The 17,854-nt window shown below is 37.7% G+C and overlaps 2 protein-coding genes across 4 annotated transcripts in view; one reads left to right on the top strand and one right to left on the bottom strand.

Annotated features, from left to right (window-relative positions):
- Positions 1 to 13,910, top strand: part of Root (ciliary rootlet coiled-coil, rootletin) — a 48,005-nt gene extending 34,095 nt beyond the window's left edge. For 2 of the 3 annotated variants that reach the window (XM_076120405.1, XM_076120407.1), the window contains exons 24-38: positions 65 to 230; positions 469 to 582; positions 789 to 1,005; positions 2,005 to 2,114; positions 2,439 to 2,615; positions 2,986 to 3,093; positions 3,177 to 3,261; positions 3,468 to 3,562; positions 4,072 to 4,300; positions 4,717 to 4,861; positions 5,252 to 5,499; positions 5,764 to 5,942; positions 6,246 to 6,416; positions 6,732 to 6,866; positions 11,250 to 13,910. In XM_076120405.1, the coding sequence (XP_075976520.1) occupies positions 65 to 230; positions 469 to 582; positions 789 to 1,005; positions 2,005 to 2,114; positions 2,439 to 2,615; positions 2,986 to 3,093; positions 3,177 to 3,261; positions 3,468 to 3,562; positions 4,072 to 4,300; positions 4,717 to 4,861; positions 5,252 to 5,499; positions 5,764 to 5,942; positions 6,246 to 6,416; positions 6,732 to 6,866; positions 11,250 to 11,357 (2,287 nt within the window). In that variant the 3' untranslated portion in view covers positions 11,358 to 13,910. The remainder of the gene's footprint in view (positions 1 to 64; positions 231 to 468; positions 583 to 788; positions 1,006 to 2,004; positions 2,115 to 2,438; positions 2,616 to 2,985; positions 3,094 to 3,176; positions 3,262 to 3,467; positions 3,563 to 4,071; positions 4,301 to 4,716; positions 4,862 to 5,251; positions 5,500 to 5,763; positions 5,943 to 6,245; positions 6,417 to 6,731; positions 6,867 to 11,249) is intronic. The other variant, XM_076120406.1, reaches the window with a different exon arrangement.
- Positions 13,911 to 14,069: 159 nt separating this feature from the next.
- On the bottom strand, positions 14,070 to 16,403 carry Rap1 (RAS oncogene family member Rap1). The gene has a single exon (XM_076120408.1). The coding sequence runs from the start codon at positions 16,236 to 16,238 to the stop codon at positions 15,681 to 15,683; it is 558 nt and encodes a 185-aa protein (XP_075976523.1). The 5' UTR covers positions 16,239 to 16,403; the 3' UTR covers positions 14,070 to 15,680.
- Between the last annotated feature and the right edge of the window lie 1,451 nt (positions 16,404 to 17,854).

Here is a 17,854-nt window from a genome sequence, read left to right as displayed (position 1 = left end):
GACACGAAAAGCAATGTTAACATGTTACGCCGTTAAGACTTACATGATATACGATCGCGTGCAGGCTCCAGAACGAGGGCGAGGAGCGCGAGCGCGCGGCGGGCGAGGCGGCGGCGGCGCGGCGCCACGGCGCCGAGCTGGAGGCCATGCTGGCGCAGGCAAGACAGGACCTCAACGCCACGCGCCAGCGCGCCGCCGAGCTGGAGGAGGCCTGCCGCGCCAGGGACCAGGTGCCACCACCTCCACTTGTTACTTTACAGATTTTGTTATATCCATATTATAGCATATTTTGTAAAAATAAGCCTTAAATTAAATGTTATTAACAAGTAGCACCCTCTTTTTACAATGTAATCTGCAAAAGTATCAAAAGTAAAGTTAACACATGTAAATGTGAAAAAAAGATGTTAATTTTTTATTCTTTGAGTTAAGTACGAGTGCATAAAGGGCATTCGTAATATTTTGTTTCAGGAATTGGTACTTCGTTTGGAAGATTGTCGATCAAAGGAACGTCGTTTAGAAGAGCTGAAACACAACTTAGAAGTATGTCTCGCCGATGCCACGCAACAAATACAAGAACTCAAGGTACGAAATAATTTTTAAATATACATATTATTGAAACGACACCAAGTGATATTATTATTTGATATTTTTTTTTGTACATTTTGACGTCTCCATGTTATTAACGTTTTTTCAAATTCTGTAAGAAATAGCCTAAAATATCGCGATTAACAAAAATTAAAAAAACTGTAATTCTAACTACAACACAATGTACCTCACGTCCATTGCAGGCTCGTCTGGGCGGCAGCGAGGGTCGTTGCCGCGCGCTGGAGGCGTCCCTGTCGCAGTGCGAGGGCGGCAAGCGCGAGGCGGAGGCCAAGCTGTCCAGCATCGCGCACGCGCTGCGCCGCGTGTGCGGCGTGCAGCCCGACGGCTCCGTGCACGCCGCCGCGCGCCGCCGCCTGGCCTCCCCCGCGCGGCGGTACAGCCCGCACAGAGGTAGACGAAGTACAGGGTATCGTTGCACATCTCATACACAACTTTCATTATATAAGCTTGCTTTTCAGGTTCTTTAAGTACAGATACTACGTGTTTTAATATGACGCTTTGTTATCTACCTATAAAAAATATGGCGCAGGTTTCACGCGCTCTTGAGGCTTGTTCAGACATAAAGCTTTACCTGCTACTGACTGGAATAGCAAAAATCGCAAAGTACCGCGGTATTTCTACTGTTTTGGAACTGCATTTAGGTAAGCGGTGTTGAACGAATTTCGTTAGACAACACCGCTTACCTACCTCACGAAACTTTATGCCCAAAAGATCCCGCTACCAACAGCGGTAGTGAGCTCAAGTCTGAATCATCCTCCTAACAAACGTCCATAATGCGTCCAGATCCGGGAGTCATTTGAAGCAACATTCATGTATTACATCATACATGGTTCAATGCAAATCATATTAACATCATCGCCAGCCAAGTATAGACTAGCCATTGTTCACTTGAGTACTTCGTATTAAAATAAGCAATTGAAATCCTAATTCAAATCGTTAACCATATACAGACAATAGATTGTATTCCAACTAAAAGCCTTTATACAACAGGCCTTACCAATCTGATCTATCATTCGCATTTCCACTCTCATTGTGAATGCTTTATGTGTTAATATGTACGTTAGGCCGCTATCCCACTAGCGCTTGGCGTCTCTAACGTCGGCGTAGCATGAGCGTCGCGTGGCAAGCACAGCGTTGACATCGTGTTTGTTGGCAACAGGTACTATCACGCCGTCTTGCTCTGTTGCGTGCCTCAAATAGTACCGACAAATAGCATGTATTATGCGCGATGTTAACGACATAGTAAGCGGACATTAACGCTTGCTACGCGACGCTAACGCTGCGCAAAGGTTTGAGGAACGTCAACGCTCTTATAACGCCAGTGGGATAGCAGCTTTACTGTCACTAACAAGCATTTAATAAAAATTTACTCAAGCCATACTGTCCTACATATTCCAGGTCGCGATCACTCGGAGGATCGCAACGAGATAATCGACGTAGATCCAGAACTTATTAAGAAGGGTGTCCGCAACTTGATGCATGAAGTGTGCCAGATTGAGCGAGAAAAGGTACGCACTTGTTCGCTTGAAAAAAGATGTTACTGATCCGTTGAGGGTGCATGATTTACATAATACAGTTATCAGAAAAACAATAACAAAATAGTTTTTATATGAATGTCGTGTTCTGTTATATGGCCTATTGTTTATGTTAAACCCCAAAAAAAATATTTTTTCTTTTGAAAATAAAAATAATAGAAAATAATACAAATTGTCACTAAAACATTATAAGGGTGTAAGGAAATCTTCGAAAACAAATTTTCTGATTGTTTATTTATTGAAAGAGACATGCTTTAAAACTATTTTAAAGTTACAATCTTTTGTATTGTTGTGCAGGACGACTACAAGTCCCAAGTGAACATAATGAAGAAGCAGCTGAAGGAGGCGAGCGAGCAGGCCGGCAAGGGCGACAACAAGCTGCAGTCCGTCAGCACCAACCTGCGCGCCGTGCAGGAGGAGAAGGCGCGCCTGCAGACCGCCTGCTCGCAGAAGGAGGCCCAGCTCAATGCACTGGTAACAACCACATTATACCCTCATTGTTATTTACCGACTAGATAACAGCGCAGAGAAGATCGTGGCTTAGTTAACAACAGCCGCGCGAATCCATCTCTGAGGTTAAGCCACGCTTGCCGAGGTGGTTCTGTGGAGGTGACCATCTTGTACATATCGGGTTCCTCCGTGTTTCGGAAGGCACCTTAGGCTTCCATTTCCAGAACCCGATCGACAAAACACCGATTTACGGCCAAGTTCTTCATCAAAAGTAGCAGCCATAGTATTCGGGTAAAGTACAAGTGGCAGTCGAATTTGTTTCTTCAATTTACTGATAGTTTAATGAAGAAACAAATTTGCCTTTAACTAACACGTGTTTTTATTACGTTTTCAGAACGAATCGGTACAAACGAAGACAGTAGAAATTAGCAACTTGAGAGATAAGATCACCAGTTTAGAGGCAGCGTTCAGTTCCGTTTCAGAAGAAAAGTCACAAAATGAAGTAAGTAGTGGTAACTTAATATTATTATATTGTACATACAATGTATTGTAATATAATGACATTATCATTATTGTAATCTGCAGAACAAAGCGGAGAATCTTCGAGTGCAGTTAGCAGAACGAGTTCAAGAGGTTGGACAGTTACGTGAAGCACTCGCTGCAGCCGAAGGTATCGTTATTGACAAGTTTACCATTGACATAAACCAGCATACTTCCGATTTAAAAATGACGTTACATTAAATTTGTTTAACAAAATTTTACATTTTTTTTACTTTTATAGATTAAATCGAAAATTATATCAAATTCTTTTAACAAAATATTTATGCGAAATGATTGCGTGATGTGTAATGCGACGTATGAATGCTCCGCGCTCAGGTCGCGCGGCGCGGCTGGACGTGCGGCGCGCGCAGCTGGAGGGAGACGTGCAGCGAGCCGCCGTGGCCGCCAGGGACCGCGACCAGGCGCTCAAGGTACTGCGCTATGACTTACCTATACATCGTCTGGTTTATTGCTGAGTATCGTAAACTTGGGGAAAAGTAATGACAATGCGAAAGTCTTAATTGAAGAACACAATTTTTTTAAATATTTTTATTATTATTCACATAATGTGCAAAAATACGTAAGTATAAAATTAAATGGCAGTAACACTTAAAAAATCTTGTCTCTATTCCATGCTACGAATCTTATTTGGTAGTGGGGTCAGCCTTCCTAATCTTAGTCCTCAACTTCGCTCTATCATGGACATAGCCTTTGGAAACCTCACATTCACTTCTGTCTTTTTGCACTACAGTTTCCCATTTTGTTCTGGGTCGTCCTCTAGATCTTCGACCGGGTATAGAAAGGTGTAGTGCTGACTAGTGCCTTGTTTTCTACTTAGTTTGCTGGCCTCCTCTTGACGCGGCCATACTACCTTAACCTACTCTCCTGCTTTTAAAACATTAATAAATAAAAAACCAATCACCTATAAACGATATTTCAGAAACTACAAGAGCGTTGCGAAGGCTACACGCGTACTATCGCTCAGCTAGAAGACAGATGTACATCGCTCAAAGGCACGGTGGAGCAGTTGTCCACGTCGCTGCAGAAGGCCGCCACGGCCGAGAGCGAGCTGAGGGCCGAGCTCGGCAAGGTCACCCGCCAGCTGAACGAAGCCAAGAACAACGAACATAATGCTGTTGATAAACTTAGACAGTTGCAGAAGAGCGTTGGTAAGTCTATTGTTATTTAATTATAGGTATCTATTTGTCAGCGTGTTTTTTGTAGCAAGTAAAGAAAATGTTTCTTCAAAACTTTTGCGTTGAATGTTTATTGTAACCTGTGCCGAATCGTCAGACATTATAAGTTAAAATGCGCGTTAGCGTAAATTTCTGTAATCTATTTTATAATGCTTTTTTTACATTTTGTAAATCTGTCTTATATCCTGTGTGCTGAATTGCATCCGAATACGTTCTGCCTTATAAGCGAATTGATCGTTGTTACAAAGGTTACTTAATGCATGAGGCTCTCTTAAAAGAAACATTTTACAATTCGAGTTTAATAAAACTTGTCGTAATGAAAAATAGCAGAACGAAAATAAGCTTTTTCAGATGTTAAAATACATGTTCCATCCGATTTGTTATTGCAGGTAGTTGTGAGAATGAGAAGCGGGTGTTGGCTGAAAAGTTGGAGAGTGCCAAGTCTGCTCTCGGTGAACTGAAGAGGTTGAACTCTACGCTTGAGGACCAGGTGCACAGACTCACTAACCAACTCGCCAATGTCGAAGTACAGAGGTAAGATGTGGTAACCTGTAAGAAATTAGTCGTACTTTTTGCTCTTACTATGTGCTCATAAATATTATTATATTTAGTGCAAATGTTGTGTTTATAAAATATAAAATAGGGTATTTTACTCGGTCAACAGAAAATTATTAATTTTACTCAACAGGTGCATCCAAATTGCTCGTGTTGAATTGTAATTTTTTATCAAATGTATGCTTAGTTCAAACATTAAACTAAGCACACATTTGATGTCAACGAAAATGCGACAATGTGACGTCACTATGTCGCATTTCTATACAAAAATGTGTTTTTGACGTTTCATAAAGAGTAGCTGGTTTGACTGGTAGTAAAATGCCGTATAGCAGCTTACATCGCTAATGTATCAGCTATTGGTCCTCGCAGGTCAGGCTTAGAGTCCCAGCTGCGCATGACGACATGGGACGGCAAGGAGAGCAGCGACAGCGAGCTGGAGCGCGAGCTGCACCAGCTGCAGCGCGAGCGTTCCGAGCTCAAGGCCAAGTGCGACGCCCTGACCGACACCGTGCGCAAGCTCGAGGCCGACCGCCGCATGACCGCCGCCCGGCCCGCGCTCCGGAGCAAGAGCCACGACAGGACCGAGAAGAGCGTGTACTACTCCGATCTTGATTCTGGTATGTAGCATTGTACTCTTAGATTGAAGATCAATCAATCAATTTTTAACAGTTGCAACCATTAATATATAAGTAATGATGGCAGAGAAATATTCATTCATAATTTATAAATGGGGTATGTTTGTCAGTTAATTACTTTGCAGTGCCGATTTTATGACACAATTTAAACCTCCTTAAACATAACAAAGTAATTTTAATGTTTATAGTTACCATTTCTATACACATTTCTAAATTGTAAAGACGAAATATTTTATCACTTACAAGGTCCAGACTCGACTAAAGATTCATCGATCCGCGGCTACAAGGAGCCGGTGAAGGAGTGCAAGTGTAGTACTATCCCGTCCAAGGACAGAGGCTTCGCCACCGACCTCAGCTTCCTGGAGCTCGAGAACAGGGAGCTCAGGATGAAGATCAGGCGACTCGAGAAAGAACTCGCTGATAAAGTAAGTTTCGAAATATATTACAATTTTATTAATATTTTATACCAGTAGTGGGGTGAAAATTGAAATGAACCCTAGGTGACGAACTTAGGGTTCATTTAAGATTCCTTTTTGTGTTAATGTGAGTAACCTGATTTTTAGATATTTTATGGAAATAGTGTACATATGTGCTACTTGATTTGATTAAGGTAGAATAGATTATTCCGTATCTGATTGTTAAAAAATGATTGGTATTGTACGATAAAAGAAAAATACTGGACAAAATACTTTCCACATATATGTAAATTGAACCGTGTGTGGTGGCAGGAGGCGGAGCTGGCGCTGTGCCGCACGCGGTTCCTGTCGGAGGTGTCGAGCGCGTCCCCGTCGCGGCGCGACGACGTGGAGCGCTACCGCCAGGCCGCGCTGCACGCCGAGCGACTGCTGGAGTCCAGAGACGCGTCCTACCGACAGCAGATCATGCGCCTCGAGGCACAGGTGCGAGATATACCGTCTTTTATTACTCCTATTATGTTTCTTCGGGTTGACGTGCAAATTGCTTAATTTCGTGCTATATATTGAAAAAAATCCTTAGCGGCCGAGGTACGGGTGCACGTTCTCAAGTTGCGTATACTTCAAACGACTAAACATACAGTACACTGCATCTATTGAGAAAGTTTTAAAATCCACTGAAATATTGATACAAATGTTGGTTCAGTCGAGACAAAGAATTTCGTGAATTCCCTCAAGCGATTCAGTCTTGCAATTTTTGTAATAAAGTAAACTTTTGAAAATCTATTTTGTTGCACGCAGGCGAGTCAGCTCCGCACGCAGCTGTCGGCGGAGATCCGTCGGCGCCAGGCCTACGTGGCGCGCAGCGGCCGCGCGGCGCGGGACGTGCAGCGCCTGCGCTCTGCGCTCGGAGACTCGCTCAGGACCGTGTCGCAGGTCACTACATACTCTTAACATACCTACATGCTACTCCCACAATTTTTCTCCGTGATATTATTACTTTTTTTAAAAAAAAAGACCAAGAATTTGGTTTTGAAAACAATGCAATTCGTAATTTTACTATACAGTATAAATATATAATATACTCTAATACTCAAGCAAAATTAAATATTTCTTTATTTTAGGAAGGTTTTTAAAATGTTATCTGACGTTTATGTTCGTTAAAAAAGAAGGAATGTTTGTAATCTGCTGATACAAACCTTTTAGTACAAAAATAACACAAAAAGATTAGTGTATAGAGAAAAAGTGACATAGGAATCTAAAAATAACAATATCGGAGGAATTCCTCAATGTTTACGAATATAAACGGGTCTGTATGTCTGTCAGAGACGATAAAGATAAGATAGTATTCTTGATTAAAAGCCTGATATGAAGTAACGTAGAAAGTTATGATTTATTAGAAATAGCCATAACACCGCGCGAATTGTATGAATCATTACACGCTATCTACCTGAGATATAAAAGAGGATCGTGCTATTTTCCTGTTAACTGGTTCATTGGCTTTATAATAAAATATTGAAAAAAAAAATCTTTTTGCGGTCTTACTACTGACAATGGGAGTCCCATGAGACTACAATTGCTACTGCAATTTCTCTTAAAATCGGAGAGGGTGATGTAAATTGTAATGTTCTTTCGGTCTTTGTGGTATTTTAATTCGACTCTATGTAGTTAGTAGGATAAAATTAGTTATTATTTTTTTTATATTGATTTGGCTCAGTATTATATTTTTTTAGGCGTGCAAGATTTCATCACGATATTTTCCTTTACCATTGGAGCAATTTAAATATGTAATTCAGCCAGGAAAACATAAAATTCAGTCGATATTGATAAAATATTGGCCGAATTTTCTATTCTCAATCATATTTTTTACCTTGTGGTCTAACTGTTTGAAAATCATATAGTAAAGGTATCGTTAGACTAAGTAACAAAAAAATTGTAGAACACATTTTCAAGTGAAATAGAATACGCAGATGGGCAATTGTTTACTCATGAATGGGGTAAAACCTAATTCGTTAGGTGATCCACTTTTCCTGTTAAAGGTCATTACGTCAACGTTAACGGTTTTATTACTCGAAACAGAACAGTAACTAAGGTAGCTCCTATCGCGACATTTGCGTATTTAAGTTTCCATTTCTTACTGTTGTTAGTCCGTAATCCATCTTTCGTTTAACTACAAACTTGTATGGTTCGCAATTCGCAAAAGTAAATCAAATTCAGTATTTAGAACATTAAATCCTAATGTGTTTTACACAGCTACTTTATTTTGGAAATGCATTGCATTTTAATTTAATTAATTATTATATTATAATCCATATACATCGTGCATGCAAAGGGTCTCTACTAAGTTGTTCGACTATATCACTATTTTGAATAGGAATTAACTAATTGAATAGGTACTCATCACATATACACTGCAATATACAATGCTTGCATAGCAGTTTTTAAAGCCAATCTTAAAATCCATAGAAGATTAAAAACGGAGGTTAAGCTGCAAGTACGATATTACTCGGATAAACAAGTGTATGGAAACTGGTTTTCCTCCATTTGTGTCCTCTCTAATCAAACCATTAGAGCTAGATAACCTGTTTTAATTGCGACATGTTTAATTACAATTATTTAAAGTTTGTTTTCAGAATATGCATTATCTACTTATAGGTATATTAAATTCATGTAGGTACATGTATCAAATTCTGGTTACTGCGTTGTTATGTCAAATGTAATAAATTGAGTTTCCATTTACTAACTAGGGCATGCCGAAAATGGAGCAAGTACGGGTAAAATAGTATCGAGTCCCACAAATACCATTTAAAACGTATTATATTCATGTATTATTATTGAACAGAATATAATATTAACCACAGATACACATGCATATATTACAGGAAAAATAACTATATTCTGATTAATGTAAATGACGTCTGTAAAATTACGCATATTGTTAGTATTTTATTATTATTTACGCGGTACAACATGTAGTAGCGTTAGATGAATTCTTTGAATTGTATGAGATGACTTGGACTTTAAGTTCATGACAATACCTCTGAGTCAACAAGTGCTTGTTTTTGCAATGAAGCTCTACAATTTAATAGTATAATATATCACTTGCCGGCTTCACAAATAGAAGTAGTTCCACAAGCGGTTCCAGAAGCAGCCTATTTTCGATCCTAAGTCATCAACAATCTCCTAAAATTATATAAACGCAATATTAAGAGTAGGTTCGTTGGTTTGAGCTGTGAAATGGAACAGGCAGACCGACAGACTTAGGATTTTTGCTTGTCAAATTTCAGTCTGTTCAGGTGTTTTTTGTGTTTCGCTAGAAGCACGACTATAGCAAGAAGCGTTAAAAATATGGTTAAATTGCGGTTCACTTATTACTCGTATAACGATACAGGAAAAATATGCAATATGTCCAAATATAAACATAACTCGTCTTTTCCTCTCTCGGGCTTGGTCGTTCCCATGGATCAAATATTGCAGAGGACTGTTGTTTGGTTATGTTGTTTGGGTAGGTACTTAGCCTACTTACTTAGGTATGTCCCTACATTTTAAAACTACGCAATACTATAATTGCATATTATGTGTAAGACGTTGGGCCTTGATCTATTTTCTTTCATTCTTAAAGCTTGAATTGAACCTCACTCGGGTGCAGTGTAAACGAATAAACCCAACTTTTACCAAGGTCCTAAGAGTATCTAAAAAAGGTAAATTATTTCAGGATTTGATTTGACGACATCTATTGTTCTATGAGTTGAAACTTTGTTTTTGTACGCATTTTGTCTTTTTTTGATCCGTTACTGTCCCACTGCTAGGCAAGGGTCGCCTCTCAAAATAGCCCGAAAGAGGAGATGTTATTAGGCCCTGACAATAATAAGTGATAAATAAATTCGCACATGCAAATTTTATTCGGTAGGTACACTAAACTGTTGTATTTTTTAGAATTAAGTAGGTACATACTTCCTTTTATATTTTTTGTTTCTAGGAAACACGAATACAATCGTGTTGATATAACACACATTTATAGAATGACCTTATCTGTATTCGTTATAGATAAACGAGTGTCGTTGTACGATACAATCTATGCAAGACATGTGTGATTGTGGATGCATTATGCAATCAATTGCATTATGTATTCGGGTTCTAGTTTCCGGTGCTATGTCTATGTGTTTTATAAATCTGTACCATTTTTATAAATTCAGAGGTCCTGAGGCCTACTACAGTTCGTGAAAACGATGGTTTTACAAAAATGTAAGGTGTCCGTTTATGACCTATCTCTATCTATTCCATCTTTATACGTAGAAGGCAGTAACGTATAAGCATGCCTTATGTTATTTATTGGTAGGTCGACCGGCATTTTTTAACGGATAGAAATGTGATAAGTAGGTAGCAAACGAAATTTCAACGAATATTCGTTTTTGTTGATTCAAGTTAGTCCTCTGGTATCTTCAGTAAAATAATACACGCAGTTTAAATTACATGAGCGTTATTTTTGATGCGACTTTTCCGGTAATGGGTGGCCACAATTTGGTATTTGTCTCAACATCATCATGTCATGTTTTAGGGAGATGTGAGAATTTCGTACCGGTTTCTATCTATATCAATCGTCTTGAAAAGTAATATCACTAGATTAGTTACGTAATTCGTAATGAAACCATTACATTGGGTGAATTCGCAATAAAAAATACACGTAAATCGACTAGGGTAAAGTACCTACTCATTACAAATTAAACTCATTAAATCTTACAGAACTCAGCAACTCAGCAGTGATTCATTGAGTGGGGTACACAATACAATCACACGTACGCTACTACACTTTTTACTATTCTGCCAACCCATTCATAACATGCCAATAACTTTACACACATATTTCTGGAATTACGTGTTTGGTAAAACCTTTGAGACTTTGTCATGTTCAACTTACCATGAGACTACAACACTATGAGATCATCGAAGTCACGTTTAAGGAAATCTATTGATGATGATTTATTTATTTAGATTTTCACTTCTACTTTCCTTTGATGGCAAGTGTCAAACATAACAATATTGGTCGTTCAATCTGCTCCCTTAGCTCAGCGACTTGTAGTCTTGTAATAACACTGTCTAACCAAGGAACGTTTTACCTGCATCTGTGGCTGGTCGCGCTATTAGGCTTGTCAAACCTTTGCATTATACTTAAAACTTGTTATCACTAAGCTCAAACAGGAAAGCTGCCACAATGATAACACAAAAATAATGAACAGAATTTATCTATCCTGTGTTCATTTAAATATAAGGAGGTCCTCTAACGCCCGTTAGTAATTTGTAATACTATTTTGTTCGCAGGATCCAGCGCTGGACTGTTACACACTGGAGAGCGAGGCTCGGAAGCTGGACAGTACGCTGACCCACAGTCTACCTCCGCTCAACGACAGCTACGACTCGTCGAAATAAAACAAACGTTGCCACAAACGGCGATATGTACTAATAACGAGCTGACAACGCTCCACAATCAACTAAAAAGGCACACAATGACATTACAGATGGTGTAATTTATAATCGGCCGTGTAGTTCCAAGTTTCCATTACAGGTAAATTGTGGCTGCGGTGTGCAAATTAGTTAACACAATAGATAACAACCAATGTTATTTCCTACTCGATTTGTTTATCACCGAGTTTCCCAGTTACAATGCTATCTATATTTAGCATTGTTCGAATATTATTCCAAAATGTTAATGAGGTAGCAATGCCAGTACAAATATGGTACGGCCTCTTTTTGCGAGGGCGACTATTTATGAAGTTTTGAATTTAAAAATGTAGCCTTCGCAAAAGCGAGCTTCAGTCCGTGATGGACTAAAATGTTGAAAGTTATTACGAAACCGTTTATCTTTAAAAAGAATTGCCGAATACCATTGTACTTATCGGTACATGTGTATGACGTCATCACTGCCTGCGTACAACAGACGTATGTTTACTTGAAAAGTTAAGCTAATTGTACTATTAGACATGTGTTTGTGTCTTAAAATAAACATTGGGCCTCCGGGCCGAGATGAATCTATAATACTTATGATATAATAATATCTTTATCTAAACAAATTATTGAACTTCCAATGGTCGAATTGTTTAGATTCTTCGTTCTAGGTAAGAATGATAATGCACGATTCACGAATAGTTTAAGAGTCAGTTTGTCGTTTAGCAATGATTAGTTTGATAACAGCTGTGAGTCAATGCGTCTTGACTGCGCGATGATTCACGCAGTGTCGCTGAGGTCAGTCCGAAGACCGGAAATACGGAGGAAACGATTTTTTTAATGCCAATGACTCAGTTACAGTCTAGTGTATGTAGTATTGTGATTATGCGTAATTTGTGTGTCCAGAATGTTTTTATAGTGTATTGATTGTTTGAAACTTAATCTCTGTTAGGAAATATTATATTTTGAACGATAAGATCGACCAATTTTGCGTAGTCTGCATGATTGTGATTGTTCTATATTTTAATTTGAATAAATGATTTAATATATTGATGAGAAACAATAAGACAGCCCGTAATTAAGAAATTGGTTTGTATTAATCAAGGTATTTTTGTCAGAAATTCTGTTTTTCTTTTATGTTAGTTGATAGGTCGCCTAGTCATTATTTATAAGAATATCTACTTTATGAAACGAATGTACCTTCAGCTACAACACAATACCCGTTTTATAACATCGTATTATTGACATCATTGTTTTATTTAATTACATTACGTCATTCAGGATCATTCTGTACATGTGTTTGAAGCGATTATAAAAAATAATTATATTGTGAAGATTTCTCAGTTGATATAATAAATCTATTGTGTGATTATGCAAATTTTATACTAAATATAAGAACTGTAGTCACCTGTTCTAGTCATGATAGTATTAATTAAGAATAACGGCAAACAGTTCCGTCCACGAGTCTTTGTTTTAATTAAAATATTTGTGTAACAAACGTATCGGCACTTAGGTACTTAATTATCACGTTTTCCGCCTCAATGACTTATGAACATTGTTTTTAAATAGTTTAAATAACATTATTTTAATGTACCCACATTTTATTATCACAATGGAATAACATAAATATTACGGGTTTCCCGAATTCCCATGTAAATGTACTAGTACAAAACATGTAATTGTGCATTGTATTATAACATGCTCTATACTTATGTACTTAGTCGTAAGTGTAAGTTTCACTTCACGCTTTTATCTCAAAGGGGGCGAGGCAGTGTAGCTATCACTATTTTTATTAAACATGAAACCGCGGATATCGCTTATCAAAGTAATTTCATGAGTATTTATCATAAAGCAAATTGTTGCTGATAAATGTACGAGCACCTCGTATTGGGTTATTATTACATTAGTTGGTAAAAAGGAACAACAATGCTCCTGCTAACATTTGACCCCCGCTGCAGTCTCGCTAGATAACGTAGTGGACAGGCTCGGGGCGCTAAGATAAAAATGGCTTTACCACCATTTCATTATATTATCTATTTGGCCGACAATCGGCGTGACACTGTAGACAACCCTATTGTATGTAGATTCACACCCACTCGCTTTCAATTTACTATTTTTCAATTAAGACGTTATTTTCTGTGACACGCGCCCCAGAGTGTGCTGGATCTATGTATTAGACCCTGTTACACATCATGGGGTGTGTCAACACGTCATGACAAAAACTCAATGTAACCCAACACTTGTTTTGCATCATAGATTAGATTGCTTAGTTATCGAGTTTATACATAGTATTAAGTTAGGCGTATTGTGTTCATTTCCACTGGACTGTGTCAATTCTTATGTTACTAGAATATCGACATACGCCCGCCACGTCACACTGCCATACATTATTTTTTATCGAGTTTATAATTACAGTCAATATTGTAATAAGTATAGACACATTTATGTAACTTTTTTACACCCAACGAGTCAATAAAATAGTTGTAGATGGTATATGGTTGTTTCAATTAATTAAATTCCATTAAAATTCCGACCCAATTGACGTTTATTTGATAGGCGGTGGGGGTAGAGCGTGCGGCCGCGCGGGCCTGGGATGTGACTCATCACTGCTCGACCTCGATTGACATCACGGGAGCGCCGCTCCACGCCGCGCCGCACGCTCCACCAGGGGGGGAGACAAAACATACCCCAGTGCAATAATATTTAAAATTGGTTTTATTGATGCAAAAAAAATGAAATTAATAGATTATTGTACATGTCCATTATTGATTGAAAAGATAAAAATATACAAGTTCTTAATTTTCACAATATATATAAAAAATATAATTCAACTCAGATCAAAGTCATATCCAATATCCTTGTGCAGTTAAATCTTACATGTTAACAGAAATGAGAATGAGGAAACATCTAATTCCGTAACAATATTTGAACACCTATATAATTATTACGTTTAACAAAGTTCTAGCAGCAAAACATAGGTTGATAATTTATATTTAAATGAGCCAGTAATCATAAAACTTTAATCCATTTACAATAACGATAAATTTCTTATTCTTCAATTTGGTAAGTTAGGGGTTTATAGTGGTGGCAGCCAGTGGTGTACATTCATAACACAAGGCATCACGGCACCACTGCACCACAGGGCGACACTGGAGACTAAGGGTGCAATCACCTAAGGCTCTCTAATATTTGTTCAAAAGTTACCGAGTCCTAAATGGTGTTGCATTATCAACTTCTCACTTGATACATTTGAATTATATAACAAGACAATATATCTGAAAAAATTTAATGTATCCTTAATTCACATATTTAAACATTACATACTGGTTCAGGCCTGCTGGCACATTATCCAGGTCTCTACGGAGCCTGCTTCAACTTTCACACAGCTGTTCAGAAGTTTCAGCCTCTCCCATTATCAGTATGATTAGATAATAACTACTAAATGGTACACTATACCTATATTAGGTCCAGACAGCAATATATAAATATATAACTATAAATGCAGTCACTTCAACATGTTAACTATTTGATGAACAATATTATATTATATATAGTGGTGACACTACAATGGGACCTTGAAAGATAATTTCATGGCAAATAGGTGCAAGCACTCAATTTTCCTGTTCAATTACATTTCAGAGGGCTGCCTGTACCTAACATTGTTAATAATATTATTATTAAAACAAAAATATTTTTAGTTGTTTTCATATATTTGAAAATCATAATTAACTAGGAGTCAATGAGAAGTACATGCATAGAACTAAGTTCAACATTAAGCAGTGCCATCAAGATTAATAACTGGAATGAACAAAATGGATAGTCGGTATTGTCTCAGGACATTCTAGAACATACTCCTCATAGCCTCTAAATAAATGAATATGGTTTATACTTACATCAAGTAGTATTTAAATTTATAACCATTTACAACTTCTGAACCTAACAGCATCCACACATGACAATTGGAATTTCTAGAGTGAAACACACACAGAATCGTTGAATCTATCCTTGAATATTCTAACTATCAAAATATAGAGCAAAAAGTATGAGAGACTACACATTTGCATGGATAGGTGTCTGGATATAATCCAAAACGCTCTGTGGATTTTCCACTCGTGCTACGGCACTTCATCACAATAACTCAACAAATGCACATTCTCGAAATGCTACAGGTATAATTACCAAGCAACGATGCTCAACACCTGACCTAGTTAACTTTGGGAACAGTCGAGAGCCAAATCCGGGTACGAGAAGTCTTTCAAATTATTAAATATTTTATACCTAGACGCGTCGGAGGCTGAGGCGGCACTCTTACAGAATTGCACATTTCGGTCCTTTTCTTGCTTTGATCTCAACATTTTTAGGTGATTTCCTGTTGATCTGTCGCACTAGGTCATAGAACACATCGTTCACGTGGATTTTAGCCTTCGCCGAGGTCTCCATAAAGGAGCAGTTGAAGTGTCGCGCGAGATTACTGCCCTGCTCCTTGCCCACCACGCGCTCTGCCTCCAGATCCGTTTTGTTGCCCACCAGCACCATCGGTACGTCGTCCTTGTCCTTCACTCGCAGGATTTGCTCCCGCAGGTCTTGTAGATCGTTAAACGTCGATTGTGCGGTAATGGAGTATACTAAGACGAATCCCTGGCCATTCTTCATATACAAATCTCTCATCGCTGTAAATTGCTCCGTGCCAGCCGTGTCCAGAATTTCTAGCATGCATTGTTGTCCGTCAACTTCCACCTGTTTCCGATAGCTGTCCTCGATGGTGGGGTCGTATTTCTCGACAAAGATGCCTTGTACGAACTGTACTGTCAGGGCGGACTTTCCCACGCCTCCGCTACCTAACACGACTATTTTGTATTCACGCATTATTAACTACTTTGTATCACTTGATATTATCAACAGAAATCAAAGATGAAATTGCTAAAAAGCACATTAACTAGTAAGTTATTGCAAAAAAAACCCTTAACAAGTCAAACCGCCATGACACCGTTAGCAGGGCGATGGCTCACTGTGTCGGTATTGCCATAAATTAATTTATATTTTAAACTAAATAGCTCTATGACGTTTGAATTTTTTTCATTTTACGCTATTGAAATTCTATTTATTTTTATAAATGTAACAAATATTAATTTGAAAGATGCAGTCTGTGTTGCTTTAAATCAAGCTATAGACTGAAAAACCATTTGGGATGCGTGCATTTACAGCCCAATGAAATTTAATTGAAAGGATGCATCAAATTATTTCATTAGTTTAGTTTATTTTGCTGAACTGCAGTCATAACAGCTGACTAGAAATTATATTAATTCCATAATAACCTAGTAAACATTTATTAACTGTTATAATAAGTAAGTCCAGTACCAGTATCTAATTTAATATTATTTTATTTTGTAGAGCTACTATCAAGTTACTCTTTTATTTTAGTTATTGTATATCCGCAAAATTTTGAATTTATGTAATATTTGATTGCTCTATTATTTTATAAAATAACTATAATATATCGAATTCAGAATCAGCTATCCTTGAATAAAATAACATTTTTAATAAAATACAAATGATTGTATTCGCTTGCCATACTACAAAAAACCTTCTCACTCTCAAACCAGTTGTTAAGTTGTCAGTTTCCGTGTGCAGATGGCAGTAATAGCAAGTTTTTGTAACTGAAGGATTTAAATAACAAACATGAACTACGCGTATCGTGCATGTAATTTAGTTCTTTCTTTATGCTGAAGATGGCATAATACGTTAATAGATTGAGCTAATTTTTTAAAGAATTAACTCCAAAAATGTTACATACCTACTACGATTGTTAGTTAAATTGTGCCTAATATAAAACATAACGAAAATTGTTTTCCTCATAAACTTTCCGTTAATTTAAATAGAACAAGAGACGGTTATTTGCTTAATAAAACTAGTTTATTTATGGCACACCATTTCGCACCAATGATGCGACATAAAATAGAGAATACAAGTAAGTAGTGCTACTGTAGTTATTATATTTACTTTAAAAAAATTACCTTTGCGTGCGTAGTCAACGCACCCGATAATTATTTTGGAAATGGGGACGAGCAGCGATGATAGAGTCGAACGTGGTAATTTAATTACCAAAAAAGTAAGTACTTGTACATTTTCGCGAGTCATGTGCCACTCCTTGAAAATTCAATTTATTTGAACGGCGCCTATTGTACTTTATTGTTGTTCCGGAAAGAACAAAGAAAAAAGAAGTTTATATTGTTTAAAAAACACTTGACAATATTATATTCTGTGTGTCACGTGTGGCATAGGTACATTAGGTACACATGTGGCATTTTAAGAAAATTATAAAGGCCCATTGCAATAAAAATAATTAGTACCTACCTGAGTAGTTTCAGAATCTTTAACACACGATTTTAATCCGCGGATCTTTGAACTACGTTAATCAAGTAGCAGGCAAAACTAGTATCTGAATAAGTACCTATAATATGTCATTATAGATAACGTAATAT

Source organism: Anticarsia gemmatalis, chromosome 11 (assembly GCF_050436995.1).
Source record: "Anticarsia gemmatalis isolate Benzon Research Colony breed Stoneville strain chromosome 11, ilAntGemm2 primary, whole genome shotgun sequence".
NCBI classification, from domain to species: domain Eukaryota; kingdom Metazoa; phylum Arthropoda; class Insecta; order Lepidoptera; family Erebidae; genus Anticarsia; species Anticarsia gemmatalis.
This window is presented reverse-complemented; position numbering and strand designations above follow the sequence as displayed.

Excerpts from the sequence above, each read along its gene's own strand:
- Rap1 (XM_076120408.1), bottom strand. The coding sequence starts at position 16,238 with ATGCGTGAATACAAAATAGTCGTGTTAGGTAGCGGAGGCGTGGGAAAG.